At 36.7% G+C, this 26,797-nt stretch overlaps 1 protein-coding gene across 1 annotated transcript in view; it reads left to right on the top strand.

Moving 5' to 3' along the window:
- The window catches only part of MBTPS1 (membrane bound transcription factor peptidase, site 1), a 44,090-nt gene that overhangs the window by 15,774 nt on the left and 1,519 nt on the right, over positions 1-26,797 (top strand). The window contains exons 7-22 of the mRNA XM_044987297.1: positions 169-285; positions 1,701-1,768; positions 2,333-2,435; positions 4,223-4,374; positions 7,195-7,356; positions 8,087-8,231; positions 9,410-9,598; positions 10,256-10,428; positions 12,014-12,129; positions 14,576-14,732; positions 15,768-15,892; positions 17,049-17,126; positions 21,233-21,373; positions 24,064-24,195; positions 24,723-24,849; positions 25,611-25,741. Coding sequence (XP_044843232.1) covers positions 169-285; positions 1,701-1,768; positions 2,333-2,435; positions 4,223-4,374; positions 7,195-7,356; positions 8,087-8,231; positions 9,410-9,598; positions 10,256-10,428; positions 12,014-12,129; positions 14,576-14,732; positions 15,768-15,892; positions 17,049-17,126; positions 21,233-21,373; positions 24,064-24,195; positions 24,723-24,849; positions 25,611-25,741 — 2,116 coding nt within the window. The remainder of the gene's footprint in view (positions 1-168; positions 286-1,700; positions 1,769-2,332; positions 2,436-4,222; positions 4,375-7,194; positions 7,357-8,086; positions 8,232-9,409; positions 9,599-10,255; positions 10,429-12,013; positions 12,130-14,575; positions 14,733-15,767; positions 15,893-17,048; positions 17,127-21,232; positions 21,374-24,063; positions 24,196-24,722; positions 24,850-25,610; positions 25,742-26,797) is intronic.

The raw sequence follows: 26,797 nt of genomic DNA on the forward strand, positions 1-26,797 counted from the left end.
TATTTTAAATACCAAAGAAAAAAACAAAATAGGGATTTTTTTGTTTCAGCACTCTACTTTTGTCTGTTTCCTACCCTTAAATTTCTATTTCTTTTAATACCTCGCTTTATTTTGTTACATTCTCATTTGATTTCTAAATAGTTGCTTTTGTTGTACTTTAATAAACAGGTCTCCTATACATCTTGGTTTCTGGATGCCTTTAACTATGCCATCTTAAAGAAGATAGATGTATTAAACCTTAGTATTGGTGGTCCAGACTTTATGGATCATCCTTTTGTTGACAAGGTAAGTGCAAAAACTACGAACATGTATATTTAGCATGGTCACCTCATAGGTCCCGATTCTGAAATCTGTTCTGTGTGGACAGACCCTTATGACTGTGCAGAGTTCCATTGGCATCAGTGAAGCTCTGCACAGATTCAGGCGTCTGTCCTTGCAGAGCAGCTTACAAGAGCTTTACTGGCCACTATTTTTATTGGAATGGTTTCTATTAAAAAGCCCATTTATACAGACTGATGGGTAAAGTTTTCAAAGTGCTAGGTGAAGTATTAGTAGTGTGACTCTCAACAACTTAAATGGAAAGTTGTTGGCTAAAATCCATTGCTGCTTTTGAAAAATTTACTCCTGAATGGTTGGCTAATTTTGTAATCAGAATCCATTTATCAGAAGTTCAATTGCAAATTTTATGTGAGGAAACTTGATTTAATTAGAAGTAGAGTTAATAGGCTGGAATATGTGACTACGAGTCTTTTTCAAAGTAAGTCAGCATTGAAAAATAACTTTTAAAAATTAGCAATTACATTTTATCTTTAAAAATTGTTAAGCCACTTTCATCTGTAGTAAAAACTGCAGAACTGTACCTGAATCATGAAGAAATATGACTTAGACTGACAGCCATGGGAACCAATCTTTCAAAAGCACTAAATTAATTAAAATGTTTATAAAGAACCAAAAACTAAAAACCTGCTTTGGAAAGGGCTATGTAGGTAGCTTGGCACATGAAAATAATTTGTACTGTTCCAAATGCTCTCTAAATTATCTTAATTCAGTTTAATTTGACAATCAAACATTTACCGCTTTCCTTGGAAAATGTGGGTGGAAAGTAGTATTTGATTTAGGTGTCTAGTATGTACATGTTGTTATGCAAGGGTGCAATTACTGGTGGATTATTGAGCTTATTATTAATTAATTAATATTATATAACTTAATATTAAAAATTACATGTCTTAGCTGAAGGCATGCAAATCATTTGTCTTTTTTGAAAATCTTGGCCTGCACTGACAGTTATGTGTATTCTTACTCGTTGAGACTGAGAATTATATTAGTGAAAGTGTCAATGGTATGTGTGATGCAAGTACCATTAAAATAAAAAGTATGGATTTAAGGAAATTGTTGTCAGACCAGGGGGAGGGATAGCTCAGTGGTTTGAGCATTGGCCTGCTAAACCCAGGGTTGTGAGTTCAATCCTTGAGGGGGCCACTTAGGGATTTGGGGCAAAAATTGGTCCTGCTAGTGAAGGCAGGGGGCTGGACTTGATGACCTTTCAAGGTCCCTTCCAGTTCTAGGAGATTGGCATATCTCCAATTATTACTTTATTACTTTATTACCAGTGCAGTACGTGTGTATATAATTTCTTTCTTTCTTTAACTGGCTTCAGTACATTTCTTTAAATAAAGTGTCTATCTTTGTTGGCTTTGCAGGTATGGGAACTGACAGCTAACAATGTGATCATGGTTTCTGCTATTGGCAATGATGGCCCTTTATATGGGTAAGTTTCTTTAAAAGCGTTTGATTAAAAATTTCCTGTATCCGAGGTATAATCCCCTACCTCCTCTTGGGGGGGGGAAAAAAAACAGATTATTCTGTTTTTTGAGAATGAGTCAGGCTGTTTTTTCCACTGTAGATTTTTCTTTTACTTGAGGAGCACATTCTTGAATTAGATTAGCGGCAGCTATTTAATTCAGTAGTTTTGATAGTATGTAAACCCATAAAAGTCAGTGAGTCCTTAAAACTGATGTTTGCCTGTCAATATGAACAAACTTTCATGCATGCAAATCTCAAACTGCAGGGAAAATCTAAGAAATGTATTGATTGCTTTTTGGCCCCTCATTTAATAATATTACAATAAATATCGCTCCTTTTCTTGGTATATGTTTTGATATTTTACGGGATTGCTTGAATAGTTGCTGTAAATGAAGTTGTCAGAAATAATTCACCCAACTATCCAAGGTTGTCAGTTGTCAAAGCTGCAGAACCTAAACAGACAAAGAGAACCTGGTGGTGATGTGCCCATTATTTTTATTGTCTCCCTCCCTCTGCTCACTCATTTTAGCACTCTCAATAACCCTGCTGACCAGATGGATGTGATTGGAGTAGGAGGAATTGACTTTGAAGATAATATAGCTCGTTTCTCATCGAGGGGAATGACCACTTGGGTAAGCTCAAATATAAAATATGCGTGGCTTCAAAACTTTTAACATAAACTTTCTCATTCTAACAGAGATGCCCTCTCTGCCACGTTAGCTTTTTTAAATCTCACTAGGTCCAGTCATCTGGGATTAAATTAGTTCATGTGGTTGAAAAGGTAAAATGTGCAAAGTATTGAACTGTAATAGGTACAGGAGAGTTGACCGAATGCAGTCTCTAATCGCAAACTGACTTCAATTAAATGAAGTTCCTTTTTAGGTGATAAAAGTAAATCCTTAAACAGAACTTTATTGTAATGGGCTTTTAGGTTTTCAGTGCTACATGGAAGTGAGCCAGAGGGACCCTTTTATGCCTTTTGATGGGGTGCATCACGTCTTGCCCTCAAATCACCCAGATTTGTTACCCACTGTGCAGGATGCTGTGGTTACTGCTTCATTCCACCTCATTCTCTTTGTGGGATCCTAGCTCCACTGTCAGCACTATCCTTAGGCCGTCTGTTAACTTGAGGAGCAAATATGGGCTGAGTGTTTGTCTCTAGAAGCTGGGCAAGCCCTTTGCTACCCTTATTAGAAAAGATTTTTAACCTAAATCTCCCTTGCTGCAGATTAAGCCCATTACTTCCTGTTTTACCTTCCATGGACATGGAAAACAACTGATCACAATTGATTGCTGTTTATAACAACCCTTAACATATTTGAAGATTACCAGGTCCCCCTTTATTCTTTTCTCAAGACTAAACATGTCCAGGGTTTTTAACCTTTCCTCGTAGGTCAGGTTTTCTAAACCTTTTATCATTTTTGTTGCTCTGCTCTGGAGTCTCTCCAATTTGTCCACCTCTTTCCTAAAGAGCAGCACCCAGAGTCCAGGACAATACTAGCTAAGGCCTCACCATTACCTGGTAGTTAAGTTCCCTGTAAGTTGTGCAGCCACACAGCAGCCTTCTTAGCACCACACAGGTGCTCAGGGAACCCGCCCGAGGACCTGTAGCAGCCAAGGGAGGGGTGCCCCGGCCCCAGCCTAGTCCGGCCCCAAACTGCCAGGGCAGCCCAGCCAAGCACAGACCCGGCTGGGGTGGCCCTCCCCGGACCTGTCACGGCACCCCTCCCTCAGGCCTGAGCCTGCCGGGGGAGAGGCGCCTATCCCTCCACAGCAGGGAGAGGTGCCTCTCCCCCGCCAGCACAGGTGCTGCTGTGGGAAGAGAGAGCTGAGGGGAGTCCTCTCTCCCTGCCGTAGCCCCGGAGCACCCTCGTGCACCCCAAACCCTCATCCCCGGCCCCACCCCAGAGCCTGCACCCCAAGCTGGAGCCCTCACACCCCTGTACCCCAACCCTCTGTCCCAGCCCTGAGCCCCTTCCCACACTCCGAACCCTTCGGCCCCATCACATGAATTTTGTTATGTGCACCAATATGAATGTGATGTGTCACACATCACCTCCATATTGGTGCACATAGCAAAATTAATTCCGTACGTGGGTGGGAAAACTTAGAAGGAACACTGTCTGGTAGAGTGGAATAATTACCTCCTTTGTCTTACATGTGACTGATTAAGACTTATGATTTTAAGCTGTCTGAAGAAGTCTACAATTTTCTGAATTTAATTTTCTACTTAAAAAAAAATATGAAAAATGTACTGTTGATTTAAAACATATACAGAATAGTTTTAATTACATAGGAATTGCCCAGGTTGAATTAGATCTGGGGTCTATCTTGTCCAGTATCCTGTCTCTGATATAGGCAAGCACCAGTAAATGATATGTTGATATAAACATAAACTGTTTTTTTAATTAATTCATAGGAACTGCCAGGAGGTTATGGTAGAGTGAAGCCTGACATTGTTACTTATGGCTCTGGAGTGAGAGGTTCTGGTATGAAGGGTGGATGCCGCTCCCTCTCTGGGACAAGTGTTGCCTCTCCTGTAGTGGCGGGTGCTGTCACTTTGCTAGTAAGGTAATAATTAAATGAAGAACACATATCTCAAATGCATTTGATTAACAAGATCTGTAAATTGACTTTTAAAAAGCCCCTCAATTAAAAGTATTTTTCTGCACTTATGAAAACTAACTTTCTGAAGAACAACAAACAGTTTTTCCGTTTGAGACATTAAATTGTCTCTAATAGTTTATATCTATGGGGTGAAAGCCTGAAAACTATTGGGCCTAATATTTAGATTTTAGGGCTGTCGATTAATCACAGTTAACTCACGCGATTAACTAAAAAAATTAACCGCAGCTTTAATCACACTGTTAAACAATAGAATATCAATTGAAATTTATTAAATATTTTTGGATTTTTTTCTACATTTTCAAATATATTGATTTCAGTTACAACACAGAATACAAAGTGTACATTGCTCACTTTATATTAATTTGTTTGCGCTGTTTTTTTGCAGTGTTTGCACTGTAAAAAATGATAAAAGAAATAGTATTTCTCAAGTCACGTCATACAAGTACTGTAGTGCATTCTCTTTATCATGAAAGTGCAGCTTACAAATGTAGATCCCCCCCCCCCCCCCCAACTGCACTCAAAAACCAAACAATGCTTTGGCCACCATTCCATAGGACATGCTTCCATTCTGATGATGCTTGTTAAAAAAATAATGTATTAACTGACTTTGTGACTGAATTCCTTAGGAGAGAATTGTATGTCTCCTGCTCTGTTTTACCTGCCGTCTGCCATATATTTCATGTTATAGCAGTCTTGGATGATGACCCAGCACATGTTCATTTTAAGAACACTTTCACTGCAGATTTGACAAAACTCAAAGAAGTTACCAATGTAAAATTTCTAAAGATACAGCACATGACCCAAGGTTTAAGAATCTGAAGTGCCTTCCAAAATCTGAGAAGGGCAAGATGTGGAGCATGCTTTCAGAAACCTTAAAAGAGTAATACTCCGATGCAGAAACTACGTAACCCGAACTACCAAAAAAGAAAACCAACCTTCTGCTGGTGGCATCTGACTCAGATGATGAAAATGAACATGCATTGGTCCATATTGCTTTGGATCATTAGCAAGCAGAACCCGTCATCAGGATGGACATGTCCTCTGGAATGGTGGTTGAAGCATGAAGGGACGTATGAATCTTTAGCACATCTGGTACATAAATATCTTTCAACGCCAGCTACAACAGTGCCATGCAAACGCCTGTTCTGACTTTCAGGTGACATTGTAAACAAGAAGTGGCCAACATTATCTCCTGCAAATGTGAACACACTTGTTTGTCTGAGCGATTGGCTGAACGAGAAGTAGGACTGAGTGGACTCGTAGGCGCTAAAGTTTTACATTGTTTTATTTTTGAATGCAATTATTTTTTGCACATAATTCTACATTTGTAAGTTCAACTTTCATGATAGAGATTGCACTATAGTATTTGAATTAGTTGAATTGAAAAATAATTTTTCTTTTTTTACAGTGCAAATATTTGTAATAAAAATATAAAATGAGCGCTGTGCACTTTATATTCTGTGTTGTAATTGAAATCAGTATATTTGAAAATTCAGAAAACATCCAAAAGTATTTAAGTAAATGGTAGTCTATTATTGTTTAACAGCGCAATTAATCATGCGATTAATCACGATTAATTTTTTTAATTGCTTGACAGCCCTATTAGATATACAAGATTTAAATAAATATTTTATAATATTGATCCATTTTTGCCATACTTTTTAATAGCTTGTTTCAGTCACTGAACTTTACTTGTCCATTTGTTCTGGTAAAAAAAGGGAGATGTTTGCATTTTGCTCTTACACCAGGTGCCTGAATACTATACATTTTATGTATGCGGGGGTGGTGGGCGTATTGGTTGTTTATATAATTATATGGCTTCTTAAGTCTTTCTGCTAAGCGCTAAATAGCTGTATGAAAAAGAGGATTTTTCATTTTTTACATTGAACTTGCAATAATATTACAATAATTTAAGAATATCTTGCAGTAATTTAAAAATGGCCCACATGCAATCCTTAGAAAACTTCGTCCCCCCAAATTTAACTATTCACATGTATTAGTAGCCTGTATATTTCTTGAATATAATTGCAATTGTTTTCTTCAAACATAATAGTCAAGTACGTTTTTTCTGTTTTCCTTAAAAAGAAGTGGGTATTTATTAAGGAGAAAGATATATAAAGATTTAGATTTCCAGAGAACGGGGCTAGATGTTTTCAACTTCAAGTATACTTCTGACATGGAACAAAATATCTCTTGGGCTGAAAATATTGTTGTCAGTTGAGCATATTGGGTTGTAGAGATGAAAAATTATATGTTTTAAGGACCAATATGTGGCGAAATTGCCATTTCCATTTTAATCTTAAGCTTTTCCATTGAAAAGTCACTTAAGTGATATTCTCCAGTTTTAACCATAGGTTATGCATATAACAGATTAACATCAGTTACATTTTGCTTAAATTGAATGGGTTAGAATAAGTTTAGGGCTTGTTTACACTTGAAACGCAACAGCAGCACAGCTGTAGCCGCTCACTACTGTGGCAGGAGGGATTCTCCTGTTGTCATAGTAAATCCGCTTCCTGAAAAGTGGCTGCTAGTTTGACAGAAGAATTATTGTGTCGACCTAGTGATGTCTATGCTGAGAGTTAAGTTGGCTGAACTACTTTGCTCAGCAGTGTGAATTTTTCACATGCCTGAGCAATGTAGCTGCATTGACTTAACTTTTGAGTGTAGACCTGGCCTTAGTCTCATTTCTCATTCTATGCCTAGCCTGAGACCAGAACAGTTCCTATTAAATATAATCTAATAAACATTTGTCATTTTTAGCACAGTTCAGAAGCGTGAAATGGTGAATCCAGCTAGTATGAAGCAAGCCCTGATTGCATCTGCACGTAGACTTCCTGGCGTTAACATGTTTGAACAAGGGCATGGCAAACTGGATCTTCTTAGAGCCTACCAGATCCTTAATAGCTATAAGCCACAGGCCAGGTGAGTGTTAATTCTTAGTTAATAATCTATTCATATTCGTTGTATTCTGAATATTTCTTTTAAAAGAAAGTCACACATCTTGCTCAGCTGAGCAGTCTGCATGCTCACATGATGACGAGAACTCACATATAGATTACATAATTCAAATAGAAGAGTTTAATGAAAAGCCTCTCGTCAGAAGCCGCCATGTTGCTAAAATTAGAGAAGAATAGGGGCATGAATCTCTCACCTCTTTATTATGAAGGTTTCTATATTTTCTTCCCTTACTTAATTTAATCCCCTGGGTGTGTAGTGGAAAATTTAGCACTATGTTAACAAGTATTGTGAATACAGCAGTTAAATAGAGAAATAGTCCAATTCTAGTTATCCAACACCAGATTATTATTTTTTGTGCTAAATTATGTCCGGTTACTTTTTCTTTTTCTTCTTTCTAAAAATAAAAAGAACAACTTTATTTCACATAGAAATGTAGAGCTGGAAGGGACCTCAAAGATCATCAAATGCATTCCCCCATGCTGTGGCAGGCTTAAGTATCACCAGACCATCCCTGACATAAAACTTTCTCATGTTCTATTTTAATTTAATCATGGTTTTTATGTCTCAGACTCATTGGGAAGAAAGATCAGAGCCGTGAGAGTGACTATAGCTTGCTAATTTTACCTCTGACTTTTTAACATGATTGAGTTGTATGTACTTTTTTTAATTTACTGTATGTATTCTTTTTTTCCAGTTTGAGTCCAAGCTACATTGACTTGACAGAATGCCCCTACATGTGGCCCTATTGCTCCCAACCTATTTATTATGGAGGAATGCCAACTATTGTTAATATTACCATCCTTAATGGTATGGGTGTCACTGGGAGAATTGTAGACAAGGTAAGACATAAATAGCCATGACTTGGAACAATAATGTTTCACATTGAAGTGCTGCTGCCAGTCCTTTCCCAAGTCAAGGCTATTTCATCCTTTCACACTGGAGAGAGGATAATACTTTGTGCTCACTTTCCTATTTCGCATGATAAACCTGGTACACCTAGAGCTGTGTGAATAATGGATTTTTTTGAATTGTTTGCAATTCTGAAAAATCAAAACCTGTTTCGTTTTGGGTCGAACTGAAAAAATTTTTTTCAGCAATTCAGAAAGTCAAAAAATATTGAGCTGGGTTAAACCAGTTGAAACTACAACCCAACTCAAAGGATTTTGTTTCAATTTGGAGAATTTTGACAAAAGCAAGGGAGGACTGGAGTTGTAACATGTCTAGAAGATGGGATGGCTCCCTTATCAGCTTTAACTCAGTGCTTAAGGCTCTCGCCTGGGATGTGGGAGTCCTGGGTTCAGTCCCCCCTCTGTTTGCTGTGGAGAAACAATTTGAACTTGAGTCTCCCACATTGCAGGAGAGCACCCTAACTACTGGGCTCAACCTCTCCTGCTGAAGCTGTTCCACTTTTTATGAGTAATTAGTCATTGGACCAGGGATTTGAATTTGGGTTTCCCATGTCCTAAATGAGTGACCTAATTACCAGGTGATAGTCAACCTTAACTCTTTTTCCCTGGTCAATGACTATTGCCATTATGTATGACAATGAATAGTCCTTGAGCAGGTCAGTAACGCACTGTTACACATTAAATCTTAAAAAAAAAATTGATGCATATTGCAGTCCTTTCCCAACATCCTGGCTAGCATTAACACTTAGACCAAGTTTGTATAATTTGCGTGGACACCCTTTAGTCATCCATTTTTGTTGTTGGAGGAAAACTGTTTCTATTAATTATTATTTTTAGTAGAGAAGTACCCATTTGTTCTGGTGATTGTACAAATACTTGTTAAAGGCAGCCCAGGAGCTCACTGTCTAAATAATTGATGGAAGGAATAATTAATACAAAATTTGACTCCCAGACTTTATATTTTATAATTGAGCACAACATGATCTCCAGAAATGTGTTTTTGTTTTTAAGCAGTGTATATAAAATTTAGTAGATTATTTGTGACAACAAATATTCCTTCATCAACATTTTAAAATAATTACCAACACTTTCTGTTTTCTACTCTGCAGCCAGACTGGCAGCCCTATTTACCACAGAATGGAGATAATATTGAAGTGGCTTTCTCCTATTCCCCAGTGTTATGGCCTTGGTCAGGGTACCTAGCAATTTCTATCTCTGTAGCAAAGAAAGCAGCATCTTGGGAAGGCATTGCTCAAGGTCATGTCATGATCACAGTGTTGTCCCCTGCAGAAAATGAAGTAAGTTTACCTTATTTCAGTGTTTTATTGTGTAGTGATTAAATGAATATCCCTCTAAGTGGTTGGTTTAGGTTTATAATCTTGGGTGCAGTTGAATTTGGGGACAAGGTTTAGTAGTCTGAGCAAGAAATCTAACAGCTGAGGGCATGATATAAACATGAAATGAATGCACTCAAACAAAGAAACAAAAACCCCATTCACATGGCCAACTCCATAGAGAGATAAGGCTAATATAAATTGTAAGTAAACTGGTGGAATATAGAGATTGATAATAAATTAGAATTATTTTTCTCTCCAAAAAAAGAATAATTGTTTTGGAGATCCTTCTAAAGTCTCAAATGTTTAAAGCATCTGTAGCACCGAAGCTTTTTTTTTCAATATTTTAAATTCTAAGCATAAATGTAAACCACTGAATATACAAAGGATTTTTTATAATAGGGTTACAATACTTGTGTGATGTTATGGGATTAGACCTTCATCTCTGAACATTCGTTGCTGACACTGGGAAACTGTTCCTGGATTTAGTGGGTAAACTTGGCAAATAAAAATAAAAAATCATTCTTCTGTATTTCTGGACCTTTATAATCCTAAATGAAATTGTAAATACTCTTTTAGGAAAAACATTTCATTATTTTTGTTTTCCGTTTTTTCTTCCAGTCTAAAAGTGGTGCAGAGCAGACTTCTACTGTGAAGCTCCCAATAAAAGTAAAGATCATTCCTACCCCTCCTCGTAGCAAGCGAGTCCTTTGGGATCAGTATCACAATCTTCGTTATCCACCAGGATACTTCCCCAGAGATAATTTGAGGATGAAGAATGATCCTTTAGATTGGTGTGTCTCTTCGGTTTTATCTGAGAAATCGTAACTAATTCCTTGGGTTTATTTCTTGATTGTATGTTAATGACATGCAGTATAGTACAACCTCACTATAACACCCTTCGTAATAGCAAACCTTGGGCTATAGTGAACCCGGCCCTTAGATCCCATCTCCAGCCCCGCCTACTGCAGCAGGGGGCTGACAATTCCTCTGGCTCCAGGGCTGCGGGGACGTGGGGGCACACAGCTCTTCCTGCTGCTGGAGGAGCTGTCTGCTGTGGCCCCGGGGCCGGAGGAGCTCTCAGTTCTGCAGGGCTCAAGGTATCAGCAACCTCTTCTCCTCCCGCCGACCCCCACAGCAGGTTTCTTTCTCTATAATGAATCCCTGGCTATAAGAACCAAACAGCTTGGATCCCCAGGGGTTCATTTATAGCGAGGGTGAATTGTACCTTTATTATCTAGGGAACACAATCCCACTTCCAGCATAACATGGGGAATTTTATTTTCTAATAATTTCATGGAAAACAATACAGCTTCTGGATGGAGTTTTCGAGCTTTATCTGTGGTTTATTAACAACTTATTTAAATTATTTCCTGGATTTCTGAAGAAAAGTTTGACATCTGTAAAGAGTGAAGTGTATTTGAAAACTAAGGCTTCATCTTTTTAAAGTGTTTTGCTCTCATTTAAAAAACAAAACACCTTTACAAATTCAGCTAGATTCATTATAGAAAACTCAAACTGAAGGCTCATTTTTAAAAATAACGTAATAGTTTAGTTTAATTACAGATTGAATAAGGCATTTTCTCAGCTCCTCTATCCTCTTCGTGATAGGGAACTGGTGTACACATTATTGTCTGTGTTGGCACACATCAAAGTAACCTGAGAGATTCCAGACTAGGGCCCCTGCTTTTTGAGAAATGTCTCCATATTGGTCCCTCACTCCTAAAGAAGTTGATGTTAGTACCAAAAAGGGAACCTACTCCAGAGTCTGACTTGGGTGGAGACAAGGACTGTGGGCACTGTGTGGGAGGGAGCATACAGTGAGAAAGCAGTGGGAACCAAGCAGGTTACAGGTGCTGGGTGTCTTCTGAACAGCTGCCTGGGGGACAGGGATACTCCTGTCTCCCTAGAATGGCTCTTGGCAAGTGGCCAGGAGCAGCTTCCACTGGTTTCAGCAGTTTTCTCCAAAGTCAGTCCCACTTTCTTGCTTCATCTCCTGGTAGCTGGCGTTGCTCTCACCAGCTCTTCTGTGGGAAGGAAAGTCAGTAAGAGCAGCTGGTTTTAATATGGGGTAATTTTTTCTTTTTGTGATGTGTAATAAACAGATACTAACATATTTCATAAGAGGCCTCAACCCAGCCCTTAGTGTTGTTTGTGTAATTCATTGCACTCTATTACTGCGATCACAGATGATACAGTTTGCACAGAATTGTGCATAGAATTGATTATGCATGGATAATTAGAAGCCATCATTTTAAAATGTCTCTTCTGGAAAAGAAAATAAACTTTGACCCTATAACAAGATAATGTAGTTTAGGTTTGTGCATGTGATGTTTACATTTCTTGACCACTATTTTTGTTTACTTTTATTTTTATTAGGAATGGTGACCACATCCATACAAACTTCAGGGATATGTACCAGCATCTAAGAAGCATGGGATATTTTGTTGAAGTTCTTGGTTCACCGTTTACATGTTTTGACGCTAGTCAGTATGGTAAGCAGTCATGCATTATTTGTGTTTGGTTAATTTCTTTTAGAAGCTTTCTTATCTTTGTAAGGGATTGAAAAGATCTGAAAAAATACTAGAGGAGTACATGCTATTAGAAAAATAACCGCATGCATTATAAATATGTGTTTAATTTTACAAAGGAAGTTTCTCTGTAGTATTCCATTTTCGGCAGTAAAATCAGTCAATTCCCCCTTTGTTGTATCCAAAAATATTTAATAGGCTGTGAAGGAGGAAAACTCATCACTCAATCTGCCATAATGTTCTGATTTCCCTAGCCCCTATATCGCATAGTATATCGAATCCTAGAAATGTATTCTCACTACAGTGTCTGCGGCCGTTGCTTTGGTGGTGAATCTTGGTCTTACATTGTTCATGGGTTTAATTAATCTTATGGCAGGCTTCCAAAATCTTCCCAAGGAAGGCAAGTGAGAGAAGGGGAATGGCAGTGTTCAACAGTTTACAGTTCATGGGACAAAGAGAAGGCACGTTGATCGCCTTCGGGCAATCCCCCCCCCCCCCCCCAATATCAAAGGACTGCTGCAAATAAGGAAAGTGTGAGACCTTAAAGAAAAGGTTGCAAGAATCCTTTCTCATGGACAGCATTAGGCAACCTTAATATAGGGTTTGCAATAATAAGTGGAACCACCTTGCATGCTGTCTTCATTTCGCTGCAGGAAAATAGGAAGCCCTTAAGACAAAGGCCAGTGTAGCTCAGATAAATGCCTCTTGAAAGGGACACCTACATGAATGGATCTCTGGTGACATAATCACATGGATGCTGCCAAACAAGGTTCTCTTGCATGACACCGAACTTTGTTTCAGCCTTATGCATTTAAATACTCTAACTTACATAGAGATTTCATTAACACAATTTGAGGAATTTAATATTTAAACTGTAACAGCATTATCTGAAAAAGCAAATGGCCTGTTGGGCTTTCAGAAATTAGAATAGGACTGTTCTTTTGCATAAATGTATAAACTCTAAAGGATATCCTGTCACATATGGATAAATATACAAAATTACCTTCAGTCAAAAGTGGAAATTAATTTGATGTTCATTCTACACAACTGTCCAATATATTGAATAGCATTTTCTGTATAAGGACATTTTCAGAAGGGGGAGGAGGTGATGGGATTCTCTTCTGTGTTCTTGGTGATGCTGCACTTTGTTAACACTTCCAGTTGAAATGCTTTTGTCCTATTACCATTTTATATACAACAAAGCAAATAGGAGGGGAAAAAACAATTCCAACAGACAGCTTTGAAAGAAGAGCTCTAGCGATATTAGAAGAAAGAAAGAAAAATGTTAATGTACTCTTATTAGGAAATGTTTATTACAGAGAGAGTGAAGAATTAAGGTGCCTCGATAACTAGTAGCAATTTAACATCTCACTTGTTTATCCAGGGCATCAAGTATATTTTTCCAATTACTTTTCCTGTGGGGCAAATTAGTCGCCTTCTTATTTTGTTTGGTTATTTATAACAACATTGTGACATACTCAGGGGCATATCTAAATGAAATAAACAAGACTGTTTTTTAATTTTCTGCATCAAAAAGGCAGCAAGAAGTCTCGGTGTTTTTTTAAATCTAGCTATTATGACTTCACAGCAGCCACAGTAATAAAAGCTAGTATTTGAACAGAAGGAAAACATGGAGATAGATCACTAAGCTTACAGTCTTCTGTATTAAAGCAAGCAATTACCATTCAAATCTTATACTGTTTCTTTGGCCAGGAGTCATTCTTCGTTCTTGTATTATCAAGCCTAAAAATTAAATTTCTCATCAAAGTAAAAAGCTTTACATATTAAAGGACAGCCAGTCTGTCTCATGTAAAGACTTAATCACTGGTTTGTGTATTTACATTAGAGACATTGCAGAATTCCTCTTCCCCTACATATGCACAGCTTCAAAACAAACACTGATCCGTGTAATATTCACTACTGAGTTGTTTTCATGTTGGTATTTTCTTACACATGTTGAAGCCTTCCTCTTTTAATGGCTGTATGTTCCCGCTTAGGATGGCAAACCACTGATTTTGTTTGAAAGATTTTAAGGTCTTGTCAAAGGAAAAATCCTGGCTGAAACATAACTATAGAGTCACTATCAGTGCATCCTTTATTCTTTACTATAACTTCCTCTGTAGCATGACACATTAAAGGAGTTGGTGGTCTTAATCCAGTATCTACATCCTAGAAACCATCATTACAATTGACACTTCTTATTGGCATTCTTGCAAGAAACTAGGGATTGAAAGGACATGGAGAAATGCATGGAGACCATGACACCCTAAAGGTGGCTCCTTCAAGTCAGTTAGGACAGCATGGGGACACTGCACAGATGTTACCTTCTGCATAAGTTCTGTGGCTAGAGGTAACATTACATTGGTTAGACCGTCAGAGATTATGAATTCTGTTTGCCCTGTTTATGTAGGGACCTTACTGATGGTGGACAGTGAGGAAGAATATTTTCCTGAAGAAATCACCAAGCTAAGGAGGGATGTTGATAATGGACTCTCGCTAATAGTGTTCAGTGATTGGTACAACACTTCAGTGATGAGAAAAGTCAAGTTCTACGATGAAAACACAAGGTATCAGTTTGTCAGGGAGGGTCTGTGGGAACCACAACTTAACATAATTGCTCTTTATAAGGAGGTCATCTTAAAAAAAAAAAAGTGTCAGTTGTCTTAAATAATGAAGTAACATTATTTTAGTATTTACAGTGTTTCCCACAATATGTATAAGGAAGGGAATACTGCAGGTGCTAAATTCACTTTGTCTTTATCTTATGGCAAATGGGCATGTTTTTAACAACAATTGCTGTAAATTTATATATAATCTTAAGGCAACATATGTCACAAATACAGTGACTAGAAAAAACAATGACTACTTAAAAAGTTCTCAGTTGTCAGTTTTTGGGAGGCAAATGGGAAGGAGAATGTAGATTATGAATGATATCAATTAGCTAAATGACCCAGTATTCAAGTATCTGAAATAATTCCTATATATTTTATAAAGGGGGAAATATGTTAGCATCACTAATAATGAAACATTTAATATTTGTGGGGTTAAAAATAACTAAAGATTAGAAAACTCATCAGTCAGCTTTGTGTTATTTTTAACAGAAATTATCCAACCGTTAACAAACAATATTTTCTGTTATTGGAGATATCAGAAGTTCCTCATTCTTTCAGACAGCTTTTAAATAATTTGGGCCGTTGGCTTTTTTCCTTCCTTGCCAAACCAAGTAGACATATATGTCAAACTGTTTTATTTCAAGGTGTTTTTTGTCCTGTTCTGGTAAAGCACACTTTGTTTCACTGTAAAGCTGGACCACATTTGTAATGTTAATTAACTTAGACTGTGATTTTCAAAGGAGCCTAAAGGTGCCTGTATCTCACAGAAATGCACTGGGATTTGGGCACATAAATCACTTCAGACCTCTTTGAAAATCCCAGTCATAGTGTTCAAATTGTCACTACCAAATAAACATTGACATTTATGCCCTTGGTACTGATTGCTTTGGTGCATTCTGAATATCATCCAGGAAGATATTGGACTTCTGTTATGAAACAAAATTTTAGATCTTCTATACTAATAACCTGTGCCATGCTCTAATTTTGTAGGCAGTGGTGGATGCCAGATACTGGAGGTGCTAATATTCCAGCTCTCAATGATCTTCTTTCTGTCTGGAACATGGCCTTTAGTGATGGCCTGTACGAAGGGGATTTTACCATGGCAAACCATGAAAGTAAGTCATGGAATACAGTACTTGACTACTCCAAGAACAGAATGTTCTTTGGGGAAATAGTTATATTTATGGGACATGTGACTTTCAGAGATACTGCAACTCTAACACCCCTATGGAATTATATGAAAAAAAAATCTATTAGATTTTAGATTAATATCTGTATAATAAACTCTATGGTCTTCTTTGTATTTGCATTCCAGATGTTCTGAGTGTTTTATTTATTTTTTAATTTGAAACTATAGTTATTTACTAATTAGAAATATACAGATATCAAGGTTCCGGTTTGTCCTATTTTAACTTAATATTTTAAATTGAATTTTGAAGTTCTTTCTCTTGTGGAGTCATTCCTCAAAACATTCCACTTTTGACACATATATATAATTTTTGGATGTTCTTTAGCACATCTTGCCCTCTTGACCTTTGAATTCTTTACCCATAATTGATTGATTTTTAATTGATTGATTTTTAAATATGTCTACCCATATAGATTGATATGTTTCATTGTTTGAGGTTATAGCTATTATGATGGATGGTCTTGTGGTGAAAGACGCTGGACTGGGGATCAGGAAATCTGGATTCAGTTTATAGCTCTGCCACAGGCTTTCTAGTTGACCTTGGACAAGTCACTTAATCTCCCTTTGCCTTAGTTTCCAATCTTCTACTTGTATATTGTTTCCTTTTTTCACACCCTTTGTCTATTCTGTTTATTTAAACTGTAAGCTCTTCAGCCTCTAATTTTGTTTGTACAATCCCTGATTGTTGGCATGGGCCACTGGAATACAAATAACAATTACCTTTCATAGTGATAACAGTGGCTTGTAAAAGATAATATAATTAAGCTTCTCTTTTGGGTTTGAGAAGGATTATAACATCATAACTTCTAAAATGAGCGTATGCTTGAGTGAAATATATGAAATGAAATATTTGAAAGCTTTGCTTGGAAATTCTTCAATAGTTAATTGGAAAAAAAAACAAAACCTCACTGACTGTGCAGATTATATGGTGATTTTAATCGGAATATGAGAACTCATATAAGCATGATTGATGCATTTCTTCTCTTTATTGACCTTCACAGTTAACTGAATAAGGGGGGGGGGGGAGAAAAGAGCATTCATTGTTAGCCTATGCATTGTAACTTCATATGTCTGTTTTTCAGTGAACTATGCATCAGGATGCAGTATTGCTAAGTTTCCAGAAGATGGCATTGTAATTTCACACACTTTTAAGGACCAAGGTATACAGCTGCATTTCCTTATTTTTATTATTTTTTTTATTAATGGTATTTCTAGGTAGGTACATAGGCAAACATTTATAATTGAGTGCAAAAGTTACCAGAAATATGCAGAATAATTCAGTAGATAAGTTGTTTCTTTTGGTATAGCATTCTTACACACAGTTTAGGACACAAGCAATTCATGCATCACTGTTATAACCAGGTACAGGCATGTTTTTGATATAAGACAGTTATATGCAACTATATACACACACATTTATTGTAACACTGCTCTCTCTGTGTATCTATATATACACTTACAGATGTAGCAGAAATTGTGTGTGCATCTAGGGGCATAGGTAATTATTAGTGTCCTTTCTGAGTGTGATTTTTTGTGTGTGCAGTTTTAGTTCAGATTGTTGCTTGTACATTTCAGTTAAAGTGATAGCTGAAGTCTAAATGTCTTTAAACTCACACTTGGTACTATCAAATTTGACAGTATCTTCTATTTTTTTTTATATTATCTTTAGCTATATCTCAGTTTAGGATTTTCTTTTCCAAGCCATAAATTGGTGATGCATTTATCATAAAGCTATAGCTAATGTTTTGAACGAGTATCACATTTTGTTGTTAGCAGTTATCTGTGAGAACCCGTGGAGGACAGGTCAGGTCCCAGAGGACTGAAGAAAGGCAAACATAGTACCTATCTTTAAAAGCAAGAATACAGAGGAGCTAGGGGATTATAGACCAGTCATCTTATCTTTAATACTTGGAAAGATACTGGAACAAACTATTGATCAATCAATTTGTAAACACCTAGAGGATAATAGGGTTATAAGAAATAGCCAGCATGGATTTGTCAAGAATAGATCCTGCCAAATCAACCTAATTTCCTTCTTTGATGGAGTTATTGGCCTAGTGGATGGGTGAAACATTGTTCGTGAGATATCTTGATTTTAGTAAGAGTTTTGACCCAGTCTCCCATGATACTCTCATAAGCAAACTAGAAAAATATAGTCTGTAAGGTGGTGCATAACTGGTTGAAAGACCATACTCAAAGACTAGTTATCAATGGTTCACTGTCAAACTGGGAGGGCATATCTAGTGGAGTCCTGCCGGGATTAGTCCTGGGTCTGGTACTAGTCACTATTTTCCTTAATGACTTGGATAATGAAGTGGAGAGTATGCTTCTAAAATATGTGGATGACACCACATATTTACTATTGGTGAATTTTAGTGACACCAAATGGTCACTATTTTCCTTAATGACTTGGATAATGAAGTGGAGAGTATGCTTCTAAAATATGTGGATGGGCAGGGTTGTAAGCACTTTGGAGGACAGGATTAGAATTCAAAATGACCTTTACAAATTGGAGAATTGGTCTGAAATCAACAAGATGAAATTTAATAAAGACAAGTGCAAAGTACTTCAGTTAGGAAGGAAAAACCATAAGCACCACTACAAAATGGGGAATAACTGGCTAAGTGGTACTACTGACAGCAAATGTGAAAAATTGGGACGGTGGGTAATAGGAGCCTATATAAGAAAAAGACACAAAAATCGGGACATCTGGTCACCCTACTAATATCATTCTGGGATATATTTAAGAGAGTGTCACATGTAAGACATAGGAGGTAATTACCTTGCTCTACTTGGCACTGGTGAGGCTTCAACTGGAGTGCTGTGTTCAGTTCTGGGTGCCACACTTTAGGAAAGAGGTGGATAAATTGGAGAGAGTCCAGAGGAGAACAACAAAAATGATGAATGATTTAGAAAACCTGACCTATTAGGAATGGCTTAAAAAAAACTGGGTATGTTTAGTCTTGAGAAAAGAAGACTGGGGGAAGGTGGGAGAGACCTGATAAGTCTTCAAATATGTTAAGAACTGTTATAAAGAGGATGGTGATTTTCCCCATGTCCGCTGGAGGAAGGACAAGAAGTAATAGGCTTAATTTGCAACAAGGGAGACTTGGATTAAATATTAGGAGAACTTTTCCACATATAAGGGTAGTTAAACTGTGGAATAGAGTTTAAAGAGAAGCTGTGGAATCCTCGTCATTGGAGGTTTTTAAGAGCAGGTTGGACAAACACCTGTCAGAGATGGTCTAGGTTTACTTAATCCTGCCTCAGCGCAGAGGGATGGACTTCATGACCTTTGAAGATCCCTTCCAGCCCTACATTTCTGTGATTCAGCAGAGTGTCTTCCAGGATATAATAAATTCCATTTTTATCATACTTGGTGTCAGAAGTTTCCTGTGAATTTTTATGTGTATATGACTTGAGTGTTTTAATCTGTGGACAGTCACAGAAGATGTGTGTATTGTGACTGACATGTCTTTGTCCTCTTCAAATGAAGTTAGGACTTTGAGTTTATTTTGTTGGTGATTACTAGGATGTAAAAGAGGCATATAATTACTTTCCATTAGAATTCTGCCACAGTGGAGAAAAGCTGAGTTGTGTGAGCATTTTGGAAGATGTTTAGTACTCAGGAATTCTGTTTGTTTTGGTTTTTTTAATGGTGACATATTTAGCATCATTAAGAGATGCATAAAGTTTGCTAAGTAGTCGGTTAGGTCTTCTTATTTTACTGAGCCCCTTTCAGTTCACTTTCAAAAGAAAGACATTGCTGTATGTTTCTCTAGTCTAGTCTGGAGATAATGTGTTAACTGGAGGAATTTGCAATCACTGTGTTTTTGGAGTTTATATTGCTGTTTCAGTTCTTCAGATAATCTCTGGAAGCAGAAAAGCATTTTATCAAGAAGTAATGTTGTGCATATTTTATAATACCTTTTGTTTCTTTATGGATCATGATTTTTTCCCCCTTTTTATTTATCGTGAACTAAAAACTGCAAAAGTTTGAATGTATCTTACAATGGTACAGTTAGTGCCCTTTTGAGTTATGAGTGCCTGATTTTAAACTAAATAGTTTTTGCTTTTTTGATAAATGTATCCATACCACCACCTGTCTCTTCGGTTTTTCTTCCTTCCCATTTACAACTAGTTTCAATTTAGGTGCAAATATTCTGTTTACAAGCCATCAGTTTAAATAGCTATTAATCATTAGGAGACTCTCAATCTTGTAAGTGACAAGCACCTGAATATCCTTATAAAGTTGCTTTTTAGATTGTTATTGCAACTGTCTCAGAGGACATCACTGAGCCGTAGCAGAACTTGACAATGAAATTTGGTTTGGTTTGTTTTTTTAAATAGACACAGAAAAAAGTGAAACTAGGTAAGAGTTAAAACAAAAGAGAAAATAGGGGGAAAGCATGTGAGTTGGGTACATTTTCTTTTTGGCATATTTCTCCATTGTAAACTTAGTATTTTGTTCATAAATTGAAAGTTTAACAGGAGTTTAAATACACCAGAAGTTTGTAGTGCATAGACATAATGAGATGCACACATTGGAAAACAATTGCCTTTATTCCTCATAACCCCTACTATTAAACATGTTGTATATGAACATTCTTCAGTTAGAAATTCCATTTTGTTACTCTTTACAAAAAGAGGGAATGCCTTACTTTGAGACTACTGTATTCTTGCTTCTAATTCCATGAACAGTGCTTGGCATCTAATAATATTTAAACATGGCAGCCATGTATGTGGATGTTAAGCAAAATGTTTTATAATGGTCAGTGTTTAAATTAGTAGATATTGCACACCCTTACAAGAAATTAATTTCATAAAGTCCCTTTAAACTCTTCATAAAAAATTCACTCTTCTCAATGGGGAAAAACCTTAATTATCTGCTATTTTAAAACATGGGAAATTAGGGGAATTGTAGGTGAAATTTTAGGATTTTTCATTAAAGAACGTTAAAAACAGTGAACACTTGAGTCTTGATTCTGCAACTGCACTAAAGTAAAGAAAATTAAAAACTCAGAGTGGGACTGACAAAACCAAGGCCTTGGAGTGGTTTAATTTGTTGCCAAATTTGTCTAGGAAATTTTCTCATGAATGTAATCTCAAATTAAGAGCCAGACAACTGCATTTATTGAATGTTTGTTATTTATAGCTTGTAAAATGTGGGGGATTGTGTATCCTGAGGGGGGAGAGAGGGGGGAATCAGGTTTAAATTGCATATGGCTTTTAGTAAAATTTAAAATTCCTTCTCCCTCTGTTCTAGGTCTTGAAGTTTTAAAGCAGGAGACTGCTGTAGTTGAAAATGTCCCCATTTTGGGACTGTACCAAATTCCTTCTGAAGGTGGAGGCAGACTAGTTCTGTATGGAGACTCTAACTGTTTAGATGATAGTCATCGGCAAAAAGGTATATGAACTGAGATATGCAGAATGGACTTCTTTTATATAGTATCAGAGGGGTAGCCATGTTAGTCTGTAAAAGCAGCAAAGAGTCCTGTGGCACCTTATAGACTAACAGACGTATTGGAGCATGAGCTTTCGTGGGTGAATACCCACTTCGTCGGATGTATGCTTTTATATATTGACACCTGCGGTGCTGGCTGGTTTACAGCTCCCATCAGCAAAATTTATATTTGCTATGAAAAAAAATCTAAATGCCACCAATCATAGGGCAGTCTGATTTCTTCATAGCTGTATTGAATATGCTCTAGTATATTTGTAAAATCCAGTTATGGCTAGAAGAGTGACTATGTAAAATAACCTCACGATATCCAGTAGTTCTGATCCTTGTAGTTATACAGATTCCTGTCTGTATTCTGAACCTGTTTCTAATAGAACATAACATTTCTTTGAGATATCAGGGTGGATTTCCAGGATTAGCGGTTAAAAAACTTGTAAATTGAGGGCATGTCTGATTTGGAGTCATTGAGACACAAATATGGTACCCCAGGATCCTATTTTTATAGTGTCCTTTGCATAGTATAATTGTTGTTTAAACTGTATTTTTGCATTACTGTTTTTTATCAGTAGGTCTAGCAAAACTTAAGGACGCATTAGCCTTTATCCTTTTCAGAACATATTGCAGTGTAGATTTATATAACAGGGCTTCCCAGCTGTGCTGCCCTATTTTACTCTGCATCTCACACAGAACTGTTACGGTAGCTCTGTGAGAAATTAAATATTGCTCCTTGAAGAACCTTTAATTATTTAAATTGATCGGTAACAGGTTCATAGAATCATGGAAGATAGAGGTGTAAAAGACTTATCGGATCACACAATCTATTTCCCTGCAAACCATGATTATTCCTTATGGTCCATTATCTAGTGCTTTGTCTAGTCTAGATTTTAAAATTCTGAAGCAGTTGTTTTTCTACCATTTCCCTTGTGAGACTAAGCTACAATCTGGTAGGTCTCAGTATCAAGAGATATTTCTTGATATTCAGCCTAATTTTTCCTTTTATTAATTTTATTCCTTTTAGTACAAGTAATGCATCAGTATATAACATTAAAGAATTCATTTCCTGACTTAATTTTCAAGCCCAACAAATATTTGTAGATTATCATGTTTTATGTTAGACCATCACTCAGTGAAATTCTCTTTCCATCTTTCCTCATAAATCACTTCCTCCAATTTTTTTCGATACTTTTCTGTTAATATGATGCCCAGAATTTATCATTAATACCCAAGTGTGGTGACACCAGAGCGTTACAGCTTCACTAAAGGTTATTAAAAGCCTTTACTGCAAGGACAGATATTTTAACAATGATATAAGTCATAGAATGCTGTGCCTTTTGAACACTGATGCTGTTATATTTGGTGTAACTCTGTGTAGCAAGCAGTCTGGAAAGCTTTAAAGAATTCCATTAAATTGGCTTTTAAGTTACGAATTAAGAGCTATATCTCCTGCTTAAGACATTGACCTTAAGCTGTTAAATTCTTCACATATGTGACTATAAATCCTTAAAATGTGGTTGACTGACCTCTTTAAAAATCAAAGGTGAGGGTTAAGTGTTATCAGGATTATGAAGATTAACTTCCATTCCCACCAAACAGCTGTTCAAGCAAAGAATTGTGAGATTTATTTTTTTGGGGGCTCTATGTTAAAAATGAATGAGAAGAGTCACTTGTCCTTATTCTACAAACTAAAATTTCAGACAGCTTGAGACCTGGGATCATAATTTTAGCAACAGCAAGCTCTACAGCAAGACCAGGACCGTTTTAGCAACATTTGAAACCAGTGCTCATGAGCAGTACTAGAGTGTAAAGAACACTCGGAAAAAAATGTGCTACTCAGTGTTTCCCAGCTTTTTCCATATCACAAGTCCCTTTTCCATATTGGGATCACCTGTGGGAGCCACCTCACCTATAGCTGGGATGCTGGGGTCTAGGCAGGTCCCCCATCCTACTTAGCAGTATGGGAAGAGCAGGGTGATCGGGATCCCTGATAAGTGTTTGGCACACCTGTGTGGGGCATAATAGCAGGTTGAGAACCTCTGCCCTTTAGAATCATCTCCCACCAAAAATATACTTTGTCCATGTAAGAACAGCTGCAGCTGTGTCTCTAAATGATGAAAGCAAAGTTTTAAGCTTTGTGCTTCCTACATTGCCACATCAGTAAAATTGATAACTTCCATATACACGCAAATAACCTGCTGTTTTGGGGGGCATCTCACTTGAGGCATCATAAGCTCTACGTCTTGCCCAAACCAAAGTTCCCATCCTTGACGCAGTTGCTAAATAACCTACTCTCAGCATTAAGAGCTAAACATTTGTTTAGTTCAGAAAAGAAGAAAATATTTTCCTTTAAAATTGAACAGTTTGTTGTAATTTCGACACTTTAAAACCCACCCCATATGTGAAAACAGAGATATTTTTTCTTGGGTATGCCAAAAGAAACAACCATACTTGTACTACTTGTAAAGCAAAAAGAAAGAGAGAAACTGACCAGGTGTTAAAGCTTTAGGTATCCTGGTTAAAACACAGTCGTATTCATTAGTTAAAACTTCTTTCTTATTTATTTATTTATTTAAAAGTCCAAACTGTATCATAATGTGTGTTGTTTTTGGGAACCGGGGGGGGCCATTAAATCCACACAGACTGCTTTTGGCTGCTAGATTCTCTTCTTCAGTACACTTCCTATGGGGTGATGCCACCAAGTCTCAGTCATTCTGAAAACAGACAACGACCACCAACAGGAGCAGGATACTCTCTTCCAGAGAGGATGGAAGGTGAGAGTGCTGGTTTCTTAGCAGAGCCTGCTAGAATTTAGTACCATCTTAATCCTGTGGTACTTTAGGAAATAGGAGTAGCTCCCTCAATGTTCTTGTTTTCTTAACACTGCATTTTCAGAGTATGTGCATATTTAAAGACATCAGCAATTATTAAAATCACAGTGCAGTAATTTTAAATATACAGTTTTTGTTATCTGTAGCACTGTATGCAAATTGTTCTAAGTCAAATACCAATTGATAGATACAGTGTGTATTTAAAGCACTCAGTTTTATCTAATATGCTGACTACCAAAACCTAGAGATTTTAAAGTTGCCTAGCAACTCATTGTACATTCACAATTCTGTTTTATAAGATACTTTTATTTATAAGAATGAGGTTTAGCTCTAAGGCATTTTATATAAGAAACTCTTTCTTAATCACAATGCTGTTTGGTATAATACAAATATTTGAAAATCTTACACAAATTTTATGTCCTCATAGTTTGTCAGGTGTAACTCTTTGTCTGTGTAATATGGAATTACAGGTAACCATCTTCATCGGTATTCAAAGGTGCTGGAGGCTCACTTGGGAGACCCCAAACCCCGTTCTCTTCCAGCTTGTCCTCACTTGTCCTGGGCAAAACCACAGCCTTTGAATGAAACTGCACCCAGGTTATTATATTTATTCTTTTAAATGTTTTTAATAAGAAATTTTCAGGTTTGAATTTGATCAAAAAGTCACTTAAATCAAATGGTATTGTCTCTGCTTTCTGAGTGGATGACAGGGAACTTCTTAAACAGGAGAACAACAAAAGATGAATAATAAATAGGAAATAATGGTTAATGTACTTCTGATACAAATTTTTGGCTAACTCATCATTCATACTATGATTTATGAAAGCTAGGGAATTTACAGACATTTCCAGAAATAAAATGGTAATTATCTGAGTGCCCCAAACTACAATTAATATGATCTTGCAAATAACAGCAATAAAAATTCATGTTTTTTCAGAAAAATATTTCTAAATCACTTTTTGATTAACTTTACTTTCCAGTGTATCATCTGTTGGTAGTTTAGAGGTAGACAAACCAATATCTCCATTAATGGATCACTAAACCATTATGGGTAACTTTTGGTAGGCTACCCCTAAGAGACAAATTTGTAGGTAAGTAGATACCTAACGGACTTTGTATCTACAGCATTTGATTTGAATTTTGTATACTTGAGAACTTTGAAACCAATAAAATTAATTACACAGTAATCTGTGCATCCAATTTAGTGAGTTATTTATTGGTTCAGATTATCTTTTTATATAATTTCTTTTTATACATTTGTATGTAATGTTATATAATTAAATCTATAACATTTCTGCAGAATTCATTGGACTTCTTGGACCAATGTATAAATGCTTTCATATTTTAATTTCTTCCAGCAACCTTTGGAAACATCAAAAATTATTGTCAATTGATTTGGATAAAGTAGCTTTACCCAGCTTTCGACAGAACCGACCCCAAGTAAGACCTTTATCCCCTGGAGAAAGTGGAGCGTGGGACATTCCGGGAGGTGAATATCAATCTGCCTGGGAGACAGAGAGACTCAGAGATTTTACATGTTTTCTTAAAAATGTTTAAAGCGCTCAGAAATGTCAGTGACTGCCACAGTATAAAAGTTTGTGTTGAAAATTAAAATTAACTTTTGTAAGTTTGTTATTTGTTCAAAATAAGCTTGTACTGAATGTTAACAAAGGTGGTTAATTGGAGGCAAAGGAATACTGACAGTTGTTTGTAATAACTTTGTAGCTTTCAGATTGTGTAGGAATTGCTGTTCATGAGTTTTATTACCTTCAGTGTGGGGCTAGAAGCAATTCAATATTGACTCTTGAAATTTAACAAGTAGATGCTATTTTTAAGACTTAAAGATCTATTATAATACTAGTTATATTACCTACAATAAATTAAGGTGATCTGAATGCAACTGAATATGCTTGGGGTGCCTTTAAAGTTGTATGCACTTTAACAGGTTTTGTAAGTATATTTTTAACTGTCATTCAGTGACTTCATGCTACATTATGTAATGTAATTAATGTTAAGCATTTTCATACTATGCAACTACTAGGAAGAACTCTTCACCCATAGAACTGAAACAGCAGCAAACATTTGGTATAGCTTAAGCTACAGAATCTGATACTGTAAAAATTCAGAGTAGTCTAGTTTTCTGTAACATATTATGTTAACAATACCATGTTCATCTGGCATTCACCCTGTCCTGGGGCTCCACTGCAAACTAATGGTGCCTCTCAAATCAGCAAATAGACCCTTTTTACATAAGTCAAAATAGATTATCTTCAACCTTTTTCTCCTGAAGTGTATCCATTGACCACAATGTACTGAAGTAGAAATCAAACTTTTTATGATGAGTGCTCTTTGCAGGGCCTAGATTATTTTGCCTGGGTGCTAGCTACTGGATGTTGATGATAATTTACAGGGGAGCTTTTTAAATTGCATTCTGGTGTCTGTTTTGTACTCAACATTAGTGGATAGCAGCTCCCATTAAGATAAAAAGAACCAAGTGCACTGAGTTGAAAATTGACTCCAAGATAGTTTGCATGAACTGTGGTTT

The sequence above is a fragment of the Mauremys mutica genome, chromosome 14 (genome assembly GCF_020497125.1).
Source record: "Mauremys mutica isolate MM-2020 ecotype Southern chromosome 14, ASM2049712v1, whole genome shotgun sequence".
NCBI classification, from domain to species: domain Eukaryota; kingdom Metazoa; phylum Chordata; order Testudines; family Geoemydidae; genus Mauremys; species Mauremys mutica.